Source organism: Pieris rapae, chromosome 1 (genome assembly GCF_905147795.1).
Source record: "Pieris rapae chromosome 1, ilPieRapa1.1, whole genome shotgun sequence".
NCBI lineage: Eukaryota > Metazoa > Arthropoda > Insecta > Lepidoptera > Pieridae > Pieris > Pieris rapae.
Window position 1 is genome coordinate 8,244,807 of NC_059509.1, and position 18,433 is coordinate 8,263,239.

Here is an 18,433-nt window from a genome sequence, read left to right on the forward strand (position 1 = left end):
CACCTATCGGCTGAGGTTTTAGCTATTGAAAATTTCAATTGAAACATGAAAATCTTAATTTCAAGTGTTTTGTCTATAATATTACAGTAGTTGCATTATATGATTGAGATATTATACTTACAAATGACTTAGTCCGTCAGCAATGCTATTAGCTACGAGCACATCGGTGAATCCTTTAACTTTCTCTTCTTCCATGCATTTACGCAGATTTTGCTTAGCTGTCGAAGCCTCTCCAGCTCGTCGGGTGTAGTCACCACCAAGGACCGATACGCAAACTGCTAAACCTTTGCCTGAATATTACAAAATAAAATGTTTTTTTTTAATAACATAAAACTACGAATCTGTCAAAGAATAAAACCCTCATCAAATTTTCAAAGTTCAGTAATTTTTAACTTTATTTTTGTATTAAGCAATATGTTACCAGCTTTTAATTGACTCGCGAATGCAAGCATCTTCCGGTATTTCGGGTTAAGATCCTCATTCAGTTTAGCAAGAACCAGTACTTGTGGACGCCAATTTTTGGTGTGAGGAGGTCCTTCCTCCAGACGCAATAAAGAATACCGAGCAGCAGATAGCGCTAATCCTCGAAGACCATCGCCCCATTCTTTCTCAGCACTAAATGAAAGTAAATAGGATTTGAATTAATTCAGATGATTAAAATTTATTATAAGCTTTTTATTTCATCCCATATTGCAAATTGAATACACTTTTAATAAGTCGAGTAAACCACACGTTTAATTATGTATTATATATATAATATAATATATAAGTATTATATTATTAATGTTAAACCTAAAAAAGTTACAAAATGTGCTTATGTTTTGATATTATCTCATGACTTTAGAAAGTATTAGTGATAAGTTATAGAATAAGTAAGTAAGTAAATAAGTAAGAAAATAAGAGTAACCTTAAACTGTAATAACACATTGAAGCTTAAAGCTTTTATTTAATTATAACACTTACCCTCGATATTCAATATATTTGTATACTACTCCCGCTAATCCCATAGCAATGAGTGCGTAGAACCATGATGTCATAAACATAATTGAAATGCATAAAACCAAACCAGCAATTGATAGTGACCTAGAAGTTAATACAATTTGTGTATAAAATATTTTATACTATTATTATTATATATATTTTATATACTTTGTTTAATATTTATTTATATAAAATCCAATTACCAATGATAGTATTTGAATCTGGGTCGCCAGTTTGGAGTTTTCAGTAATGTCTGTAGAGCACACGCCAGGTTTACGAATCCGTAGCACATTAAGAAAAACATAGATAATAAAGGTGCCAAAATATCAACGTTTCCAAGCAGTATACCACCTTCACATAAAATCATCGTCAAAAGAAGAGCTCTGAAAAAATATAGTTGTGATTTTTATATGTACACAATTTTTTTTTGTTCCAGGGTTTTCAGTGCAATTTTATGAATAAATAATTATTAGGTAGATCATAAAGTAATTTATAATAATTAGTTACTATAATTTTATATTTAAAATGCTTTAAAGTACAACATTTTTACCAATTCTTAAAAGGCCGGCAACGCACTTGCGAGCCCTCTGGCATTAAGGGTGTCCATGGGTGGCGGTATCACTTGACATCAGGTGAGCCTCCTGCCCGTTTGCCCCCTGTTCTATATAAAAAAACATATAAGTACCGTATTGGTTCGCCTCGACTCGATGATACAGCAAAAGGTGCCAGGAATGGTATAATTTCATCTTTTGCAATGGCTTGGAGTAACCGGGGAGCTCCGGTGAGAGATTGTAGACCAGCTCCAAGCGTTGAGAGGAAGGATCCAATTAGTATCACCCACTGATTGGGCCAGGCCATGTTAGCTACTACCAGTTTACCACCAATAGACTGGCCAAATCTAAAAAAAATATTTTATTGTGATAAAAAATGATTTTAGTTATGAAATCTAGAAGGCTTGTTCTTAGTCATGTTTCATTTGTAGAATATAGTATTAGTTTTTTTTCTTATAACTAAAATATAAATAAAAAAATACATTATGGTAGATAATCTTAGTAAGCAACTTGTGCTGGAAGAAGTTTTTAAGGGATATGCAAAGTTTGGTAATTCCAAAAGTGATGGTACTACAATAACATTAACTAATATAGACAAGTGGCTTAAAGAAGCAGGGATTATTGATGGGAAAAAAGTGTCTACTACAGATACAGCAATAATATTTCAAAGATTTAAATCAAAATCAATAAATTTTAAGCAATTTTTGACCTTCATCGATAGCCTTTGCAAAGAATCTAGATTGAAAAATCAAGATGATGTAATTGCTAAATTATCTTCAAGTGGAATTCCTGGTACATCTAATGCTACAAAAGCTGATACTTCAAATATAGTTTCCCGATTAACGGATGTTTCTAAATACACCGGAAGTCATAAGGAAAGATTTGATAAGCAAGGCAAAGGAAAAGGGAAATCTGGAAGAGAGGACGCAAGTGCTAATACTGGTTACGTGCAAGGATATAAACATAAAGACACTTATAATAAACCGAAAAAATGACTGAATATTCTTACTTGTCACGAAGTAGTAAATTGTCCACGGTTCCAGCAAATAACAAGACGGACGATAAATATACCACTGATGTTGTCAAAATAGCGCATATTGTTCCTATTGGTATACTTTTTTGAGCATCTGCTAAATCTCCGGAACGATTTGAACCAGCCATAATTCCTGTAAAAATAAATGTGTAATAACTCAGTCTGAAGTAGTTAATAACAGTCGTATAAAAATTTAAAAATATTTTATTTACCCGTGACAGAAGGAAAGAATATTCCGATTAGAATAGGAAAAGTAGTCGTAAGATCGGCAAATACTTGATTAAATGTTGGACGTTCCATTTGTTCAATGTCTTCGGGCTCTTTTCCGTAAGATATGTATTGACCAAGTGAGAGAAACGAATTTGGTATATTATCGAAAAAGACTCCGCTTGCTAGACCCTATAGAACACATACAATTTAAAACACGTTAATTATATTTACATTGTTTAGTGTGTATGACAAATACTATATGAGTGGAAAATAGACGGCAGGATATGTAACGAGCTAGGGTTATTTGGTTATGGTTCATTTGGTCTCCAACTACTTTTTTGGGATAAAAGCGTGATTAATAAATATTGTGTGTATTTTTTCTTACCTTAATGCCCTGAACAATACTGACTTCATGGGTTTGGTAGTAAGGATCACAAGTATTATTAGGGCAGAATATTTGCTCTAATTCACCGCCAACAGTTTTCGTACAGTTGTCGATATGAATGTCCTTCAATAATCTTTTACCTAGTACGCACATTCTGAAAAATATATTTTTACAAACGTAGAAATAAGACGAGGAGTTTTATTACTAGTTTAAAAGATAATACAACTCACTGTAGCTTGTCGTTCCCATTAAAGTTAACAAAAATTCCGGCGTAAACGGCTGATATTGACAGGATTACGCAAGCGAGGGCAACCGTAGCAAATTTATTCACAAACTTAACTCCCAAAAAGACAATCAATCCCATAATCAAAAGTAGTCCAGTTCCATACACTCGAAAGTTATTAAACATTGCTTCAGGGTCTTTAGTAAAATCTCCAAATATTGACATCCACGGTGCCATGTATGTCTAGAAGAAAAAAGTCAGATAAAAAAGGGTCCGTTTCTAAACTTTATTAAAATTAACTTCATAGGTTTATAGTTTACCACCTTCATGCAACATTAGTTAATTGTGTCATTACTTAATGCGGATGCGAATAAGGGTTTCATTGGCCGTGAAGTCTAGTTAATCAATCAATAGATTATTCACTTGCGTATATTGTAGTTTTACAGTAGAGAATCAAATACTGTCGAAATCAGGGTTCCATACTTTATTTTGAGCATGATTTTGTTTCTGATGAGTCTTGGCATTGCCATTATATACGAAATTAATTAGAATAAAATTTAAAAGTAGAGTTATTAAAAACACTGAGTATTTTTTAATCTTATATGCGTACCAATACAATTTCAACAGCACCAACGATATACATGGCTGCAGCAAGTGTTGTCCCAATATAGAACAGTATGCCGACTGCACCTCCACATTCCGGGCCCAAAGATCTTCCAATCATAAAGTAGGAGCCGCCTGCAGGTACAACACCGTTCGTTGCGATTGCAGACATCGACATAGCCGTTAACATAGTCTAAAAAATCGTACAATTACTTTTGAAAGTTCTTAAAAACTCTTATCAACTCTTATTAGGATTTCTATAATATTACTTACCGCGCAGCAGCAAATGAGAACAATAAAGAAGCCATAAACAGCCCCGGCTGTGCCAACAACCCAGGTGAGACGGATGAATAGAATAACGCCAAAGATATTTTGAATACAAGGTAGGTAGACACCGATGAGAGTGCCCATCCGTGCTGGGGGAGCCGGTTTTGGTGCATCGGGATCAGCTGCGGAAGCCGTGGGTATTGTGTTGGAGTAGTCCGCCAGGGAACTGAGAAAGGTAGCGGCGCGTGGTCTGTCCTCGATCTCATCCTGTAAAATATGAATATTTTTCTTATTGTTGCTGAGATAAAAAAGAGCATATGCTCATAGTTTATAGCACAATAAATGAAAGAATTCACTAGAAACAGGTAACACGATTCGATTGTACTAAAAATTTACATAAAATTACACATCTTATACAAAATGCGTTAATTTCAAATAAACTTGCTTAATGTATATAAAGGCGAATTTATTACAATACTAACACAACTCGACGTTTCGAGTGTTTATCAGCAATTGTGATCAGCCTGAGATTGACATGTCAAGTTGACAGAAAACCATTTAATATTATGCTTAAATGAGTGCATGTGGCATATTACACCATCTTCCGACGGGAATTTGGTATATTCGGCCTCAGTCAATTAATTATCTTCTTGCTATTTTAAAGAAATTCCAATAAAAAATGTTAATGATTTTCCAATAACTTATTAGTCACTTAAATTGGCTTATATGGTTAATATAAATGACCTAAAACATTGTCGTATGATTTAGGTCCTGATTTTATTATAATTGTTAAGGATAATTTTTGATACGCCACCACGTTTAATTTGATATTCTCTTTATTTTGTTCTATCACTTGGGTACACGAAATGAACACATGTAGTAACTAATTGTTTCGATACTTTCCAACAATAATTTTATTATTAAAAACGCCCTCAATATTATGCCGTAGGTATTTTATGCGTACAGTACTCACGTGATCTTTTTGTATGTGTACTTAAAGGAAAAATATTTTACTATTATCAACCTGTTTTTTCGCATTATTCCTGTATTATTTTCCCTTTACAACTGACAATTGTACGCTTTTTTTGGTAATCGAATCAAGGATATATCGCGCTACGTACTCAAATTTATTGTTAAAAGAAATTGTGTAACAACTGACACCGAACTGTTATTTGTACATAGTTATCATAAATAAATGCCATTTAAAAACAATTTAGTTCTATTAAAACAGATATAATTATATCAAATTAAATTTATTTATTTACTTCAAATCGAAACTCTTAAAAATTAATTACATCATTTAAAAAATATAGTTTTATCAAAATTTTAGTAGGAGGAAATAGAAGAAGTTTCAAAGAAATGCCAATGAGTGATTTATACTCCCGATATCAAAAGGTTGAAAGGTTTACGAGGAAAGGTTTGGTTTCCATTTTCCGGTGTAATAGCGGACTTTTCGGGTCGTGTCTAGTGTTGTTATTTTATTCACATGGTGTTCACACTTCCGGAAAATATGTATACCATTTTAAAAGCTGACAAATCTAGCATAATCTATGATTATTTAGTTTTTTTATTAAATTCGTGTTTTCAATGTTATTTACATATAAACAAGTTTTTTATTATCACTGAGATATAAGATTACCATAAACGTTAGTAGTTTATGTTTAGTTAAATTTTGGTTTTGAAAAATTTAATCTCGAAATATATTTTTTTATAGATGATACCTTTAACTATCTAACGCCGTACTCAGTTACAATAGCAGTTATAATTTGCTTTCATCAGTTATAGTTGCCTTTTACAATTGATTAAGAATAGTATTAAGAACAAACGAAGGAAATTAAACGCCTATAATTGAAAAACGAAAATATGATAGAAAAATAGAAGACATTAATTAGCTTTGGATTTAAAATTGAATAGCTATTTGGTTTTATAAATGTTAAACCTATCTAAGTACTGCTATAAGGTCCATAATATTGGAGTACAAACATTTTTTTTGTTTTTTTTGGAAATAATAGATAACAACATACACTCACTCACACACAAACACACACACAAACACGCGCTCTATGAGAGAAACTATGAGAATTTGTATAAATAAGGGAAGTAGCGACTCAACCCCAAAACAAGTGTCTCTGACTACTTACGGGGGCCGTCGCATACTCATGTTTTAAAGTAAAAATTTGAGAAACAATAAACATTTTCATTATTTATTTTATTATTTAATTAGGTATTCTTAAAAGGCTGGCAACGCACTCGCGAGCCCTCTGGCATTGAGAGTGTCCATGGGCGGCGGCCTCACTTAACATCAGGTGAGCCTCCTGCCCGTTTGCCCCTTGCTCTATAAAAAAAAAACGATTTTTATAGCGCAATATTAATATAACACACTAAGAACACGCGTTGACGTGCAATTAGGCTCAGTTCATGTCACATAACGACCGGCTCGAATAGAGCTCATTACATCACATTCGAACCCTCATCCAATTTGTTGCAAGAGTCAATCGTTCAACAACACTGTAAAAATGGATAAGTGGATAATTACTCAGCTTAGTGAATTGATGTTCTTTTTTGTATTTTAAATTTGTAACATCTTAGCCGTTCTTTAGTTTTCGGCAATACACGTTGACCCATAGTCGGAATTAACAAACGAATACACGACGCACGAACTCTTCAATAGCAATAAAACATGAAAACCAAAAAGCCCACTGGGAATACCTATATAAAAAAACTTTGAACGCATTGAATAAAAAACGCGGAATCATTGAAATTCATAAAACAGCAAAATGTCCGTCTGAGGTGCGCATAATTTAATCAAGACGTCGCGTATTCAAGAAGGCTTGACCTCAAACGTCGTTCCTTATTGACAAAGCTCTCGTCTGGCCTTCCGCCGACGAGCGGCCTCCAATGTAGGGTGCTTTGACAATCTATTTAGGCCGATCGCTCAGCAGCTCGTACAAACAACCGGCCAGGTAAACGAGTGGCTTTAATTAAACTTCCAAACTGATACCACTCTTAATTACGTTCGCCCGTAATCCAATAATGTACACTGAGTTGAGCATTTTTATATTCATTAAAACGCCAACGTTTTTATTTTCTTCACGCTTCGTAGACATTTTCTTGGACAATTAAATAATGGACGGTAAAATGACCTTAGCATTAATAAGTTTAAGCTGGAATTAAAAGGGGGAAATAACGCAGTTTAGTATATGAATTCTAGCAATAAGTGTCCCTAAAGAAAACACTTTTTTAACGGATTGAAGTTATGTATTATTGTAAACTTATAATTATTTAAACATAATTTTAAATTTATCCGACGTTTCGCGTGCTTTACAGTGTGTGTGGTCACGGTGACTGATTTAGATAATTATAAGTTTACAATAATACATAACTTCAATCCGTTAAAATAGTGTTTTCTTTAAATGTGTAAAAGTTATGTTAATAAAAGACAATACAAAGTCGTGTCTCTGTTAAAAAGATTGATTAAACTCAACACTCAATTGAACTAAAAATACTTATACGCCGATGGCATATATCATTTATACATGTTTGTAAAATTGAAGAGTCGCGCGTCAGTGGCAGCTACTTGAGCTACGAGTGCTATGTGAGCTATGGAACGTAGCAAGCACGTAATCCTAAATGGATTTTCAATAAAGCGCTCGATTTATTTCGATTTCGTCTAGTACGTAATCCCCTCAAATTGGCTGTCGCAAACGTTATTTGGATGTCGTCAGATTCAACTCGATGATAACGTAAACACTTTTAAATCTACATTGGAAATTTATATAGATTATATAATTTTTGGAAACTTTTATTTTTAGTTTAACAGTCTCATCTTAGTTTAATTTATACACTATTTTAACATATAATATAATACGTTTAATAAATATCGTATATATATTGCAATTAAAATCTAGGTACGGGTTTGTTTGCCAAAGGTTGATCTTACTGTCATTAAAGATTACGAAAAATAGTCGCAGTATTATTAAAGCAAAATAACCGCTGTAAGTTTATGTTTTGTATGTAATTTTGTATTTAATTTTACTTACATGGTAAAGGTACAGATTCGTGTCGCAACATTTATCCTTTTCTTTTGCCAGGTCATCGGTATCTCCTGAAACAATTAAACAAGTTGTATTAGTTTACAAGTATTATCAATGTATACTAAATATATCTGCTCTTAAGAAGGTCAGATTTCAGTGTCTGCTCCGTTACTAATTAAAGTAAATAAATTATATCGTTTCGGGCATCAAATGTATTGTAGATAAATATTATAAGATTTACATGACTTGTTACAATGTATAAAAACATCCTACAGTAATCAACACAGTCTTATAAAAATATATAATACGTTATGTAAACGTAATATTTTTTCAGCGTTTCAATTTAATCAATGGGGAAAGTTCTTGGGAAAAGGTTTATGTGTAAAACACGGCCACCAGTAATTTTTCAAATGACAAGCGTACATAAAAAGCATATAGAAGTATAAATTACGTAATCTTCTTCATTTTGTATGTCAGACCTCTTAATAGATAAAATTGATCTTTGGAAAGATTTTCCGGTTGATAAGTTGAAGCTGAGAAGCATGACCATCTTGATCGATTTCGAGATGGAGTTAAAACTAGTTGGGAGTTGTAAAGTTTTCCCCCCAGGGGTGGTGAGGCTTTAGCAGGCCACTATTACTTACACAACACAAGTAGGTCGTATTTATGACAAAACTTTAAGCCATTTCAAACTCAGCTTAGTTTCGAATTGCAATGCATTTCTTTTGCAGGCAATCCCGAGATTGAACCAATTTTGAGAGCTAATTGCAGATTGAAGTCTAAATTCTTAGTATAAGTTTGGATTTTTTTAGGTTTAACTGAAAAAAAATCATTACCTATCGAAGTTAAGTTATATTAAAAAACACATCTAGTTAATAAAAATCATAAGTATAGAAATAGATCTGAGTTGAGTTTAATTTGTATAATTATAGCTGGCAAAGATGTTAGTGACATGATGTATAAAACATATATCCATTCGCGATGTTGGATGAAAAGCAATTAATCACGATCAATCTTGGGATTACAAGCAATCTGAAGGATTATTCACATAATCATAACATTCAGCGTAAGAGACCTTCATTATTTTGGAGCTATTTAGCTCAATTTTTGTGATAAAATGACGAGTGGTTTATACTCTCACGAATAACATAAAAATAATTATATAGTGATACTTATATACTATAATTTATCTACTAGACCTGTTAGTAGGAATAAAAAGAACTTATATAGCGTAAAATTTAAAGAGAAAACTTTTCAACAAAAAAATATTTCTTTAATATTATTTCCTAAATCCTAACCGTTTATTTAATTGAATTTCTATGTTGGTGGCTTTGTAGTGCTGCCGAGTCCTTATAGAGCAATCAAAATACTCTTCTTGTGCCAACGACATAATTAATTAAAAGTTTTAAATGAAAACTTTGTACATTGGAACAATTGTTAATAATGTTCCTTTTTAGGAAAGGGAAGCTGCATAGCCACTCGGTCACAAATCTGCCTAATTGCGTGCCTGTTAGGCTAGGATGTAGGGGTCCCACAAAAAAACAAACACTGACACGATGTACTAAGTTTAACCTATTTAAATATTATTAGATAATGAAGGATTAAAATACTAAGCTAATAGGACACTGAATACATCACAGGCGATTGTTGCATAACGTTAACCACTAAGATACTTGTTATGTAATTGGAAATTATTTGGGTGCGAATTTAATAATCATATATATAGTAGTTTTCCACATTATAAAAACTCTATACGTGTGTGCATAAGATAATGATTTTATACTTCTTTTTTTCTTATTTTTGTACTTTCTTCTTCTTATAATTATTTTATTAAGGACGTATAAAAATAACAAGTATAATAAAAAGTAACAGAAGTTTCTGTCAGGATGCCGTAATAGAAGTGTATGTAGAAAGTTGTAGATATAAACAATAATGTAGCGTTGTCAGCATGCGCAAACAAAATACCTACTTACAACTATTTAAAATAATGAATATGTGACAAAAAATAACATTAAAAACAAATATTGAACGAATAAAAGTTGGCAGAATAATCAAGAGATACGTTCGAATATTTGAAACAATTCTGTATTGTGAAAATTGTTATGACTCGACCAGGAAAAAATTGCAAATACTGTTTTGAGGTGGTATGACACCTTTGGCATTCACCAAACACTGGTGTACGATGTAGCAGCGTTTTTGGGTGACTGAGGAAATGAGGACAAACACATGTCAAAATTAACATACATACGAAACTAAAAAAAACGGTGCCGTCCCTAAAACATGTGGACACGACCAGCGAAATCATAGTTTTATAATCTTATAAAAAGTTTTTTCAATTGCCCAATATTCGAATTCAAATTTATTCGATTCTGTGCTATTGGTCAAAAGTGCATTTTAAAGTTAACGAGAAGTCATGTTTTATTAGTTATTTAAAATTAAAGTGGATATTCGTTGTAATTCTCGGTACGAATATATTAATACGTTGAAAATATTATGATTATACAACTCCGATGAGATTAACGAGTGGAAGCGTGAACGCAACAATTTATTACCAAAGTTGCCAACGTGTAAATATTCAGACTGAAAAAATGTAATTTCAATATTTCATACGTCAGAACAAAAAGGCTTCCAGTTGACTGCTTAAATTTAATCCATCTCTTGAACACTACCCCCGTATTAAACATATTAAAATACATTTAATTTTTTCGTCAATAATAAAAGCGTATTTCAATACTTTATGTTTATGAAGTAAATTCTTAATAAATCGTAAAAATGACACATAGATTTTCCTGTGAAGCCTCCGCGACTTTGTAGGTAAAGCCTATAAGCTAAAGGGTTCGGATAGTTCAGGTTGAATTCGATTACCGGTCAAACAATAACTTTGTCGAGATAGTAGTCACGGTAGGATTAAGCGCTTCATCATATAGGAAAGAAATTTTTATCAACGCAGTTTCTGTTTTCTGTTTTCTTGCAGCCTACAGTGGTGAGGTGGGTCAACCAAATATATGTCTTTTTTTTCAAGACTCTATATAATTGTATATATTCCGGATCATGTACGAAAAAACGAAAATCAAAGTAGACTGGTGCATCAAATATCCTAGAAAAAATCTATACAAGCTAAAACACAGTTAAGAAGCAAATTAGTTTCATTACTTTGCGAAATGATCAAATAGGCAAAACTTCTCAAATATTCTCTCTCAACAGCCATTAGTACAGTGTAGACGGGAGGATATTCGTAATTGCATATACGGGCAATATATACTGCGAACGAGAAATTTAAGTGGACTTGAGGTGGTAAATATTAAAAACAGTTCCTATATATTTTAAATTAATTTTCAGGAGTATTGACTTACTCTTAAAAAAATAATAATTCACATATCGTACGCTTCAGGTAAAAGATAAAGTAAAAAATATTTACAGTTGTATACACAGCCATCCATTAAATTCAGCAAGGAAATGTTAATATTATATCTTAGTAATGGCTTACTTTGCTACGAAAGTTATATCCGGTTTGTTAACGACTGGTCTAGAGAAGCATAGGGCAGTGAGCTTTTAAACCAATAGCTTAACCTTTTTATATAGAACAGGGAGCAAACGGGCAGGAGGCTCACCTGATGTTAAGTGATACCACCGCCCATGGACGGTGGTATCACTTAACATCAGGTGAGCCTCCTGCCCGTCAATGACGAGTGCGTTGCCGGCCTTTTAAAAATTAGTATGCTCTTTTCTTGAAGGGCCCTAAGTCGTAAGTTAACCTTGTGAATTAATAAACGGTTAAAATAATGGTTGGTTCAATGAAGGACTCTCATCACGTTAAACTTTTGTGTGTTGTGTTAGAGACGTGACTTGTTTATGTATGAATTTAATTTAATAATTAGTTGGTAAGGTTTTCATAGTAAAAATATTCATCTGTAGTTAGAAAACACATCCTTTTGAAGGTTAGAATCATAAATTATCATTTGTACGTTAGTAGCTACTTTAACGTTCATTTTTCATTATACCAAGTTTGCAAATACTGCCATGGTAGGTACACATTAGCCGAGCAACATATTTCGTTCACAGTAGTCAACATAAATTGTGAGTTATTGCGAGCTCGGAATGTTATGAGGAAAAACTTTCTTGTCACAAGTAAATGAAGTGTACGTAATAGAAAAGGATGACACGCTTTCACCAATGTAGTGCACGCTAAGCTCATTATTAAATCGTATCAGATTTGCAAATTTGGTAAGCTCACAAGTACTGGCGAGCGAGTGGATTAAGCTGTGTTGGCGCTGAATATTAATATTGCCTTGTTCTACTTAAGTTAAAAATGGTTGTAAAATTCGTCAACGAAAGCGAAATTATAGATATCTCTAATTTTTATAGACTACTTGTTTTTGATTACCTTCAATTAATATTTTATTACCATATTAAGTATGATTTAGGAAGAAGAAGAAAAAGAGGCACTCAAGAGCTATTTCGAAGAGGCGTAGTTCATAAAAAATAAATATATTTAATATCAGTATTATCTAACATTTTAATATACAATACTGGCATTCGATCGTAAACGAGTTATAGGTTCAATTATGTCTAATTTAAACGAATTTTAAGTTCGGAGAAGGTCAAACTCTGACATTTCCATACAATCAAATCATCTGTAATTTAATTTTCTACACTCGTTGAATACATCCTCCGCAATTTATAACCGACCTTTTTATTTATTTTACGTAAATGTCACAGTTTTAAATTAAATTCTTGACTACATCTGATTTATCCTCCATTAGCGTGATATTTAGTTAACATATCTTTGTATTACACACACATTTCGAAACACACAGGTCGATTTGCAGGTGTAAAAATGCAATTCGTATTTCTTTTGATTTGTTTATTAAAACAATGTGGTAAGTATGTGAATTATGTGACATTATTGACCACGGCTCTCTGACAAAACGACAAAATAGTAGAGCAGAAAGTTGTTTTTTATAAATGTGGGGAATAAAAGACTAGCAACATATACCTTCAAATTTTTGTTGTATTAAATTCGTACGTTTGTTATAGGAAAAAAAACATCCTTTATCTTTAAAACAAAAAGTAGACAACTTTTGCGTTGATTGAGGAATATAACAGATTCATCCCTAGTGTTAGTTGCACAAGGAAAACTCTATCAACAAGCGAATGAACAACGTTATTACGACCTAGACCGTATTACATTTTCGCTGTTTTAACAGTTTTAACTCAATAAGAGAATACTGCAATACAAAGAAGTTTCTCGTTAAAACTATTGAACATTGGTACGTGTCGAAGACAGGAGGCCACTAATTGGGTTGACTTTCAGCTTCGCTTTCCACTAGATTTGTCCATAAATTCGTTGCAGGAGAAATGTTTGGCGACATTCCAAAACGTACTCTATTTTCTTGCCCTATTTTTATACTGGACCGACTCTATACAGCAACTTCATGGGCTTCAAAGAAATGAAACCAAAAGGACCATTGATATCAAAAAGGTACTCAGGCACATGCAAGAAAATTGCATCAAGTGTTACACATTATTATATAAATTATTAATATGTTATCAACCTTACGCATTTAGAACTTCAATATTCACCATTCCCAGCATTTAATAAAGAACAGTGATTTAAAAAGTAGAGAACGTTACAATACAATGTTCAAAGGGAAATAATTGGTGTCTAGTCAAGGTGATTTGGTGTTGAGGACGTCCGATATTTACTGCTACGGGAAAGCTATCTTGCAAAGGGTATATTGGCATCAAATCAAATCGATTTTTACTCTGGCGTATGTCCGAAATTGGTACAAAGTCATTTATCCCTTTCAAATTTTAAGCATCTATTCACTCTCCGTTATTCGTATTTACTTAATTATAAATTAAATGTTCTTAACCGACTTAAAAACCGACCTTTATCTGTATGTTCAAGCATAGCAACTCCGTTCGTAGTTGGCCTAGGTATCCAATGAGTTAGATTCGTAGTGAATCAGTACCATTAAAGAGGTTTGTCATGAGATGATTATTTTTTAGGATATTTACTAATAATTTCTTGTAAATAATCTAAAACTCGCGTCGCCACGTCGCCTATTAGGCGATGGTTTATCACACTATTATAATGATTTGGTTCGATGTTTTTAGACTCGATGAGCATAGTGTAATTATTGTCATTATACGTCTTTTATACGCCTAAGGAGTTAGTTACGTTTTTGTATACAATAAGCTAAGAATCTTGTAATACAAAATAATATTACAATATAAGTTTGCAGATATTGAAGAACGTTGAACATAGCTAAGTAAGAAATGTATGTATTGACTCTGATGTGATAGGTATACAAAGGTCGGGCGCATTCAATTTTAAATGACTCCTTGAAACCTCAGACGGTACTTAAATATTCATATGAGAGCTTAAGCTCTTCACTGCCAGCTAATGGTTTCCTACATTAAAATGTAATAATACTATATTTTGAAACTTTGATAATGTACGTAGAAACATGTTTTGACAACCCTATATGTTAACCACCAACAAAAAACGTAAATTTTTGACTTCGATTTTGGCATTTATCACTTAAAGGAAACAAACAAAGTAGTTTTTGCCGCGCACCAGCACTGTGTGAAACCTTGCTCACTGAAATATTTCTGAACCAATTCGACTTAGGGTCCTTCATGAAAAGAGCGTATAAATTGTTAAAAGGCCAGAAACGCACACGCAAGTCCTCTGAAATTGAGACTGTCACTGAACATAAGGTCCTGCCCCTTTAGCCCCTGTTATATAAAAAAATAGATTGAGTACATAATTTGTGAAACAGATAAACGTTAACAAAACTGTATTAATTCTATAAGATTATCATTTCATGTGAGTTTCCTTAGGTGTACTTTCCTATTAACATTATAAAGAGTACACCTTGTCAGAATGTTCCTGATTCACAAAGAGGCAAGTTCCTTTTGATGAACATTTCATTTGTCACTGTTACTGTAAATGTGTGCTTTTAAAGACTTTTTTGTATCACATTGATAAAACGATGCGAAAAATAAAGTCACAATAGGTTGACAAAAGGCGTACATTACATTAAGTTATTCAACAGTGACACACTTTATTTTTCCTCTAAGATGTTTCTTTTTCTAGTCGTTGAACGTAATCCATTTGACGTCAGCCAAGTAACTTTTAAGACAATATTTCTATTATGAACACGTTCTTCTAAAACAACAATGGCTTTTCAACGTAATTTACTACAATACTTTGTCATAATATATCCCTTGTAATAAAAATGTAAGCGGAAAAAATTAATTCTTCGAAGGAGATGGTTCGAAGAATTTTGATTAGTAAAGATAATTTCAAAACCGATTTACCAAATTAATTCCACTGCTCCAGTTCAGCTTTGAGCGATGCAATTTTCTTGAGATTTACCTAGAGAGCGAAATCAGTATTCTTAGAATAAAAAAGATAAACTATTTGCTTTGTTTATTTAATATGATATTTTTCACTAAATAGTTTTTTTTAAGACCCTTACTGATGAAGTAAAACCAGTCGATAAAGATTCCTGATAACTTCTTTAAAGCATTTAATATTTCACCTTAAGCCAAGCTTAGTTGAACTTCAGATCAGATTCAATTTTAAAACTTTTAAGCGAATACTAATTCGGAACTTTGCGAGCGATGGCGATGAAAGAAAAATGTGTAACTTCTGAAATTCATTTAAGTAGGTGAAATTAATCAAAGGAAGAAAACACAAAAATCAACTTCATTTTTCTGAATATTTTATATAAATACTGCCTGTGATATGTACAAAACAAACGTACTTTTAGCTCCCATTTAAGCCTGAAAAGGGAAACTATGACAAAACTGAATTTTGCGTGAAACAAAGTTATAGAAATTCAATTGTCGATTCAGTTTTATTCTTAAAAAAAAAGGATTTTAGAAAGAATCACTACCGTTAACCAAATAATTGTTACAGTTGTTTGGAGAGTTCAGGCTGAACGTAATTGTATAAAACAGATTATTGCTATGCGCTTTGTTTTAAATAACCATTTGATATGTATTTCAGCAAAAGTTGTATGAGCTTTTTAAAGTCAATTCAGCTCTATCCTAATCCTTCTCAGATGTTTTACTTCTTAATAGATGTAATATAAAAATGTGCGTAAAATTATGTATCTAATCCAATAAAAAATATGATACACTATATATACTATACTACAAACCATATTATATATAATAATTAACCCGGGATACAATTGTAGTATTACTTTATTTTATTATTATAACTCGGCACATGTGACAAGCACTTATAAGCATATTAGATAATATTTTAAAGATAATGGTAGGTTTTATTTGGCAAGAATTTTTTATTATAACTTTTTTTAGATTATAGTAAATAAAAAATATGGTACTCAGCAACAAGATTCTTATAAAAATGTGAATAATTAAATATCACCGTAATAAATATTGTATTAATAGTTATATTAATTTTTTTTCACCCTTATTTTGTTTATATTTCTTAATTTTGAGAAATAATATTATTATAACTTGGTGACATGTCATGGTCACGATATTGCTTCGTAAACATTGTACTCAATATGTGCGTTTATGTAATTAAAATATTGTCTACTAAACGGATTGAAAAGCTTTACCGAGTCAAGGCGAGAAACCTATCAAGTCGCGACAAATACTCAGTTTATTTTCAGTTTTCCCTTATATTGAAAATAGATTATAAAACAAATTAAATTTTAACGGTAATTAAATCCTGCTGCGCAAAAGATGTCATAAATATATATGTACTATAATAATTTACAATTTGGCTATAGAGTCATTTCTGAGAATAATCTAAATGAATAATAACTTTATAGTCGTCCATCCAAGTCCGTCCAATAAAGATTTTTTCATACGCCATTTGCATTATGAAGAATATATACTTTAATAAGACTTAAAATTAATAAAACTTTGTTATTGAAACAATACGTTAATCTAATTTATCTACAGAAGCTGAAATGTATTAATGTACAAAGTTACGTTGTTATTAAATTATAATCCTCTTTCCTCGGTTAAGATCTTATTAAATATTTAATCAACGTTTTAAAAAAATACTAGTAATGTGTAGGTAAATCAGTGATTAAAATATTTATATACTAATTAAAATTGCTAGTACTTACTGATTAAAAAGAATTAAATATAATAATAATTATTTTTATAAGTTTGTAAATTTTAACATTTGAAATTATATTGTACTATTAACAGTAAAGCCGTTAAACATTAAATCTACCTCTTATACGTAATATTTACAGTGTTCTCTCACTTAGTTCCCCTAATATACAAAAGTACTGATTCCTCAGATTTCTTAAATGTTTTGTCTTAATACAGATGTGTTGAATATTGTGTCATTACAAAATGACACAATATTCACTCATATTTCAGGCAGTGTACGTTTAGAAATGACCATATACTTGCAAATTACCTTTTTTTCCCGGCGAGGTACAGTTGCTTTTATTAGAAGGTGATTTTTCAGACGCAGCCATTTTCTCCTTTTCGGACGACATGCTCACACGCTTTTACCGAAACTAAGCGACTGCTACCATTACTACAACATGTATTTAGGATAACCAATTGCTCCCATGATGTTTAAAAATATTAAATTGTTAACTAAACTAAATTAACATTAGTTATGAATGTAAAACCGTCTAATAATATAACTCAAATACAGAAATGAGACAGAGATGATACGTGAGTCATGAAAATAAATATTCAGATTTAGATTTTTCAACTACCTTCTGTACTAAGTTTTGTTTAATACACTATTTGTTGATTATGATTAAGAATAATATGATTGATTTTTTTTTAAATTACCCTCTTATTATTGAATATTTTTTTATTATGCGCAAAGCAAATTGTAGTACAGTTCTTCTTATGTTTTATAATAAAACTGTAACGTACATGCATGTAAATAAAATAATGGTCATCATATAAAAGAACAAAAGAGTTCAATTAATATTTAATATTAATTGAACTCTTTTGTTACTCATAACTTTAATACAAATTTTGTTTTAATATTTAATGAAATTAGAAAATATAAAGGAGATATAAGGTTAGTAATACAATGATTTATGAAGTACTTAATATGATTAATGATATGTGATGTATAAATTTTAGGGTATATGAATAAATTAAACAATGATA

General features: G+C 31.7%; 1 protein-coding gene across 6 annotated transcripts in view; it reads right to left on the reverse strand.

The window, feature by feature from the left end:
• Positions 1-18,433, reverse strand: part of LOC111003883 (solute carrier family 12 member 6) — a 162,624-nt gene that overhangs the window by 8,065 nt on the left and 136,126 nt on the right. For 5 of the 6 annotated variants that reach the window (XM_045629134.1, XM_022274627.2, XM_022274626.2 and 2 more), the window contains 12 exons: positions 8,294-8,358; positions 4,260-4,520; positions 3,994-4,179; positions 3,391-3,626; positions 3,161-3,314; positions 2,778-2,964; positions 2,542-2,698; positions 1,667-1,879; positions 1,185-1,364; positions 964-1,083; positions 422-615; positions 122-290 (listed from right to left, as the gene is read on the reverse strand). In XM_045629134.1, coding sequence (XP_045485090.1) covers positions 122-290; positions 422-615; positions 964-1,083; positions 1,185-1,364; positions 1,667-1,879; positions 2,542-2,698; positions 2,778-2,964; positions 3,161-3,314; positions 3,391-3,626; positions 3,994-4,179; positions 4,260-4,520; positions 8,294-8,358 — 2,122 coding nt within the window. Of the gene's footprint in view, positions 1-121; positions 291-421; positions 616-963; positions 1,084-1,184; positions 1,365-1,666; positions 1,880-2,541; positions 2,699-2,777; positions 2,965-3,160; positions 3,315-3,390; positions 3,627-3,993; positions 4,180-4,259; positions 4,521-8,293; positions 8,359-17,714; positions 17,838-18,433 lie in introns of all 6 variants that reach the window. The other variant, XM_022274629.2, reaches the window with a different exon arrangement.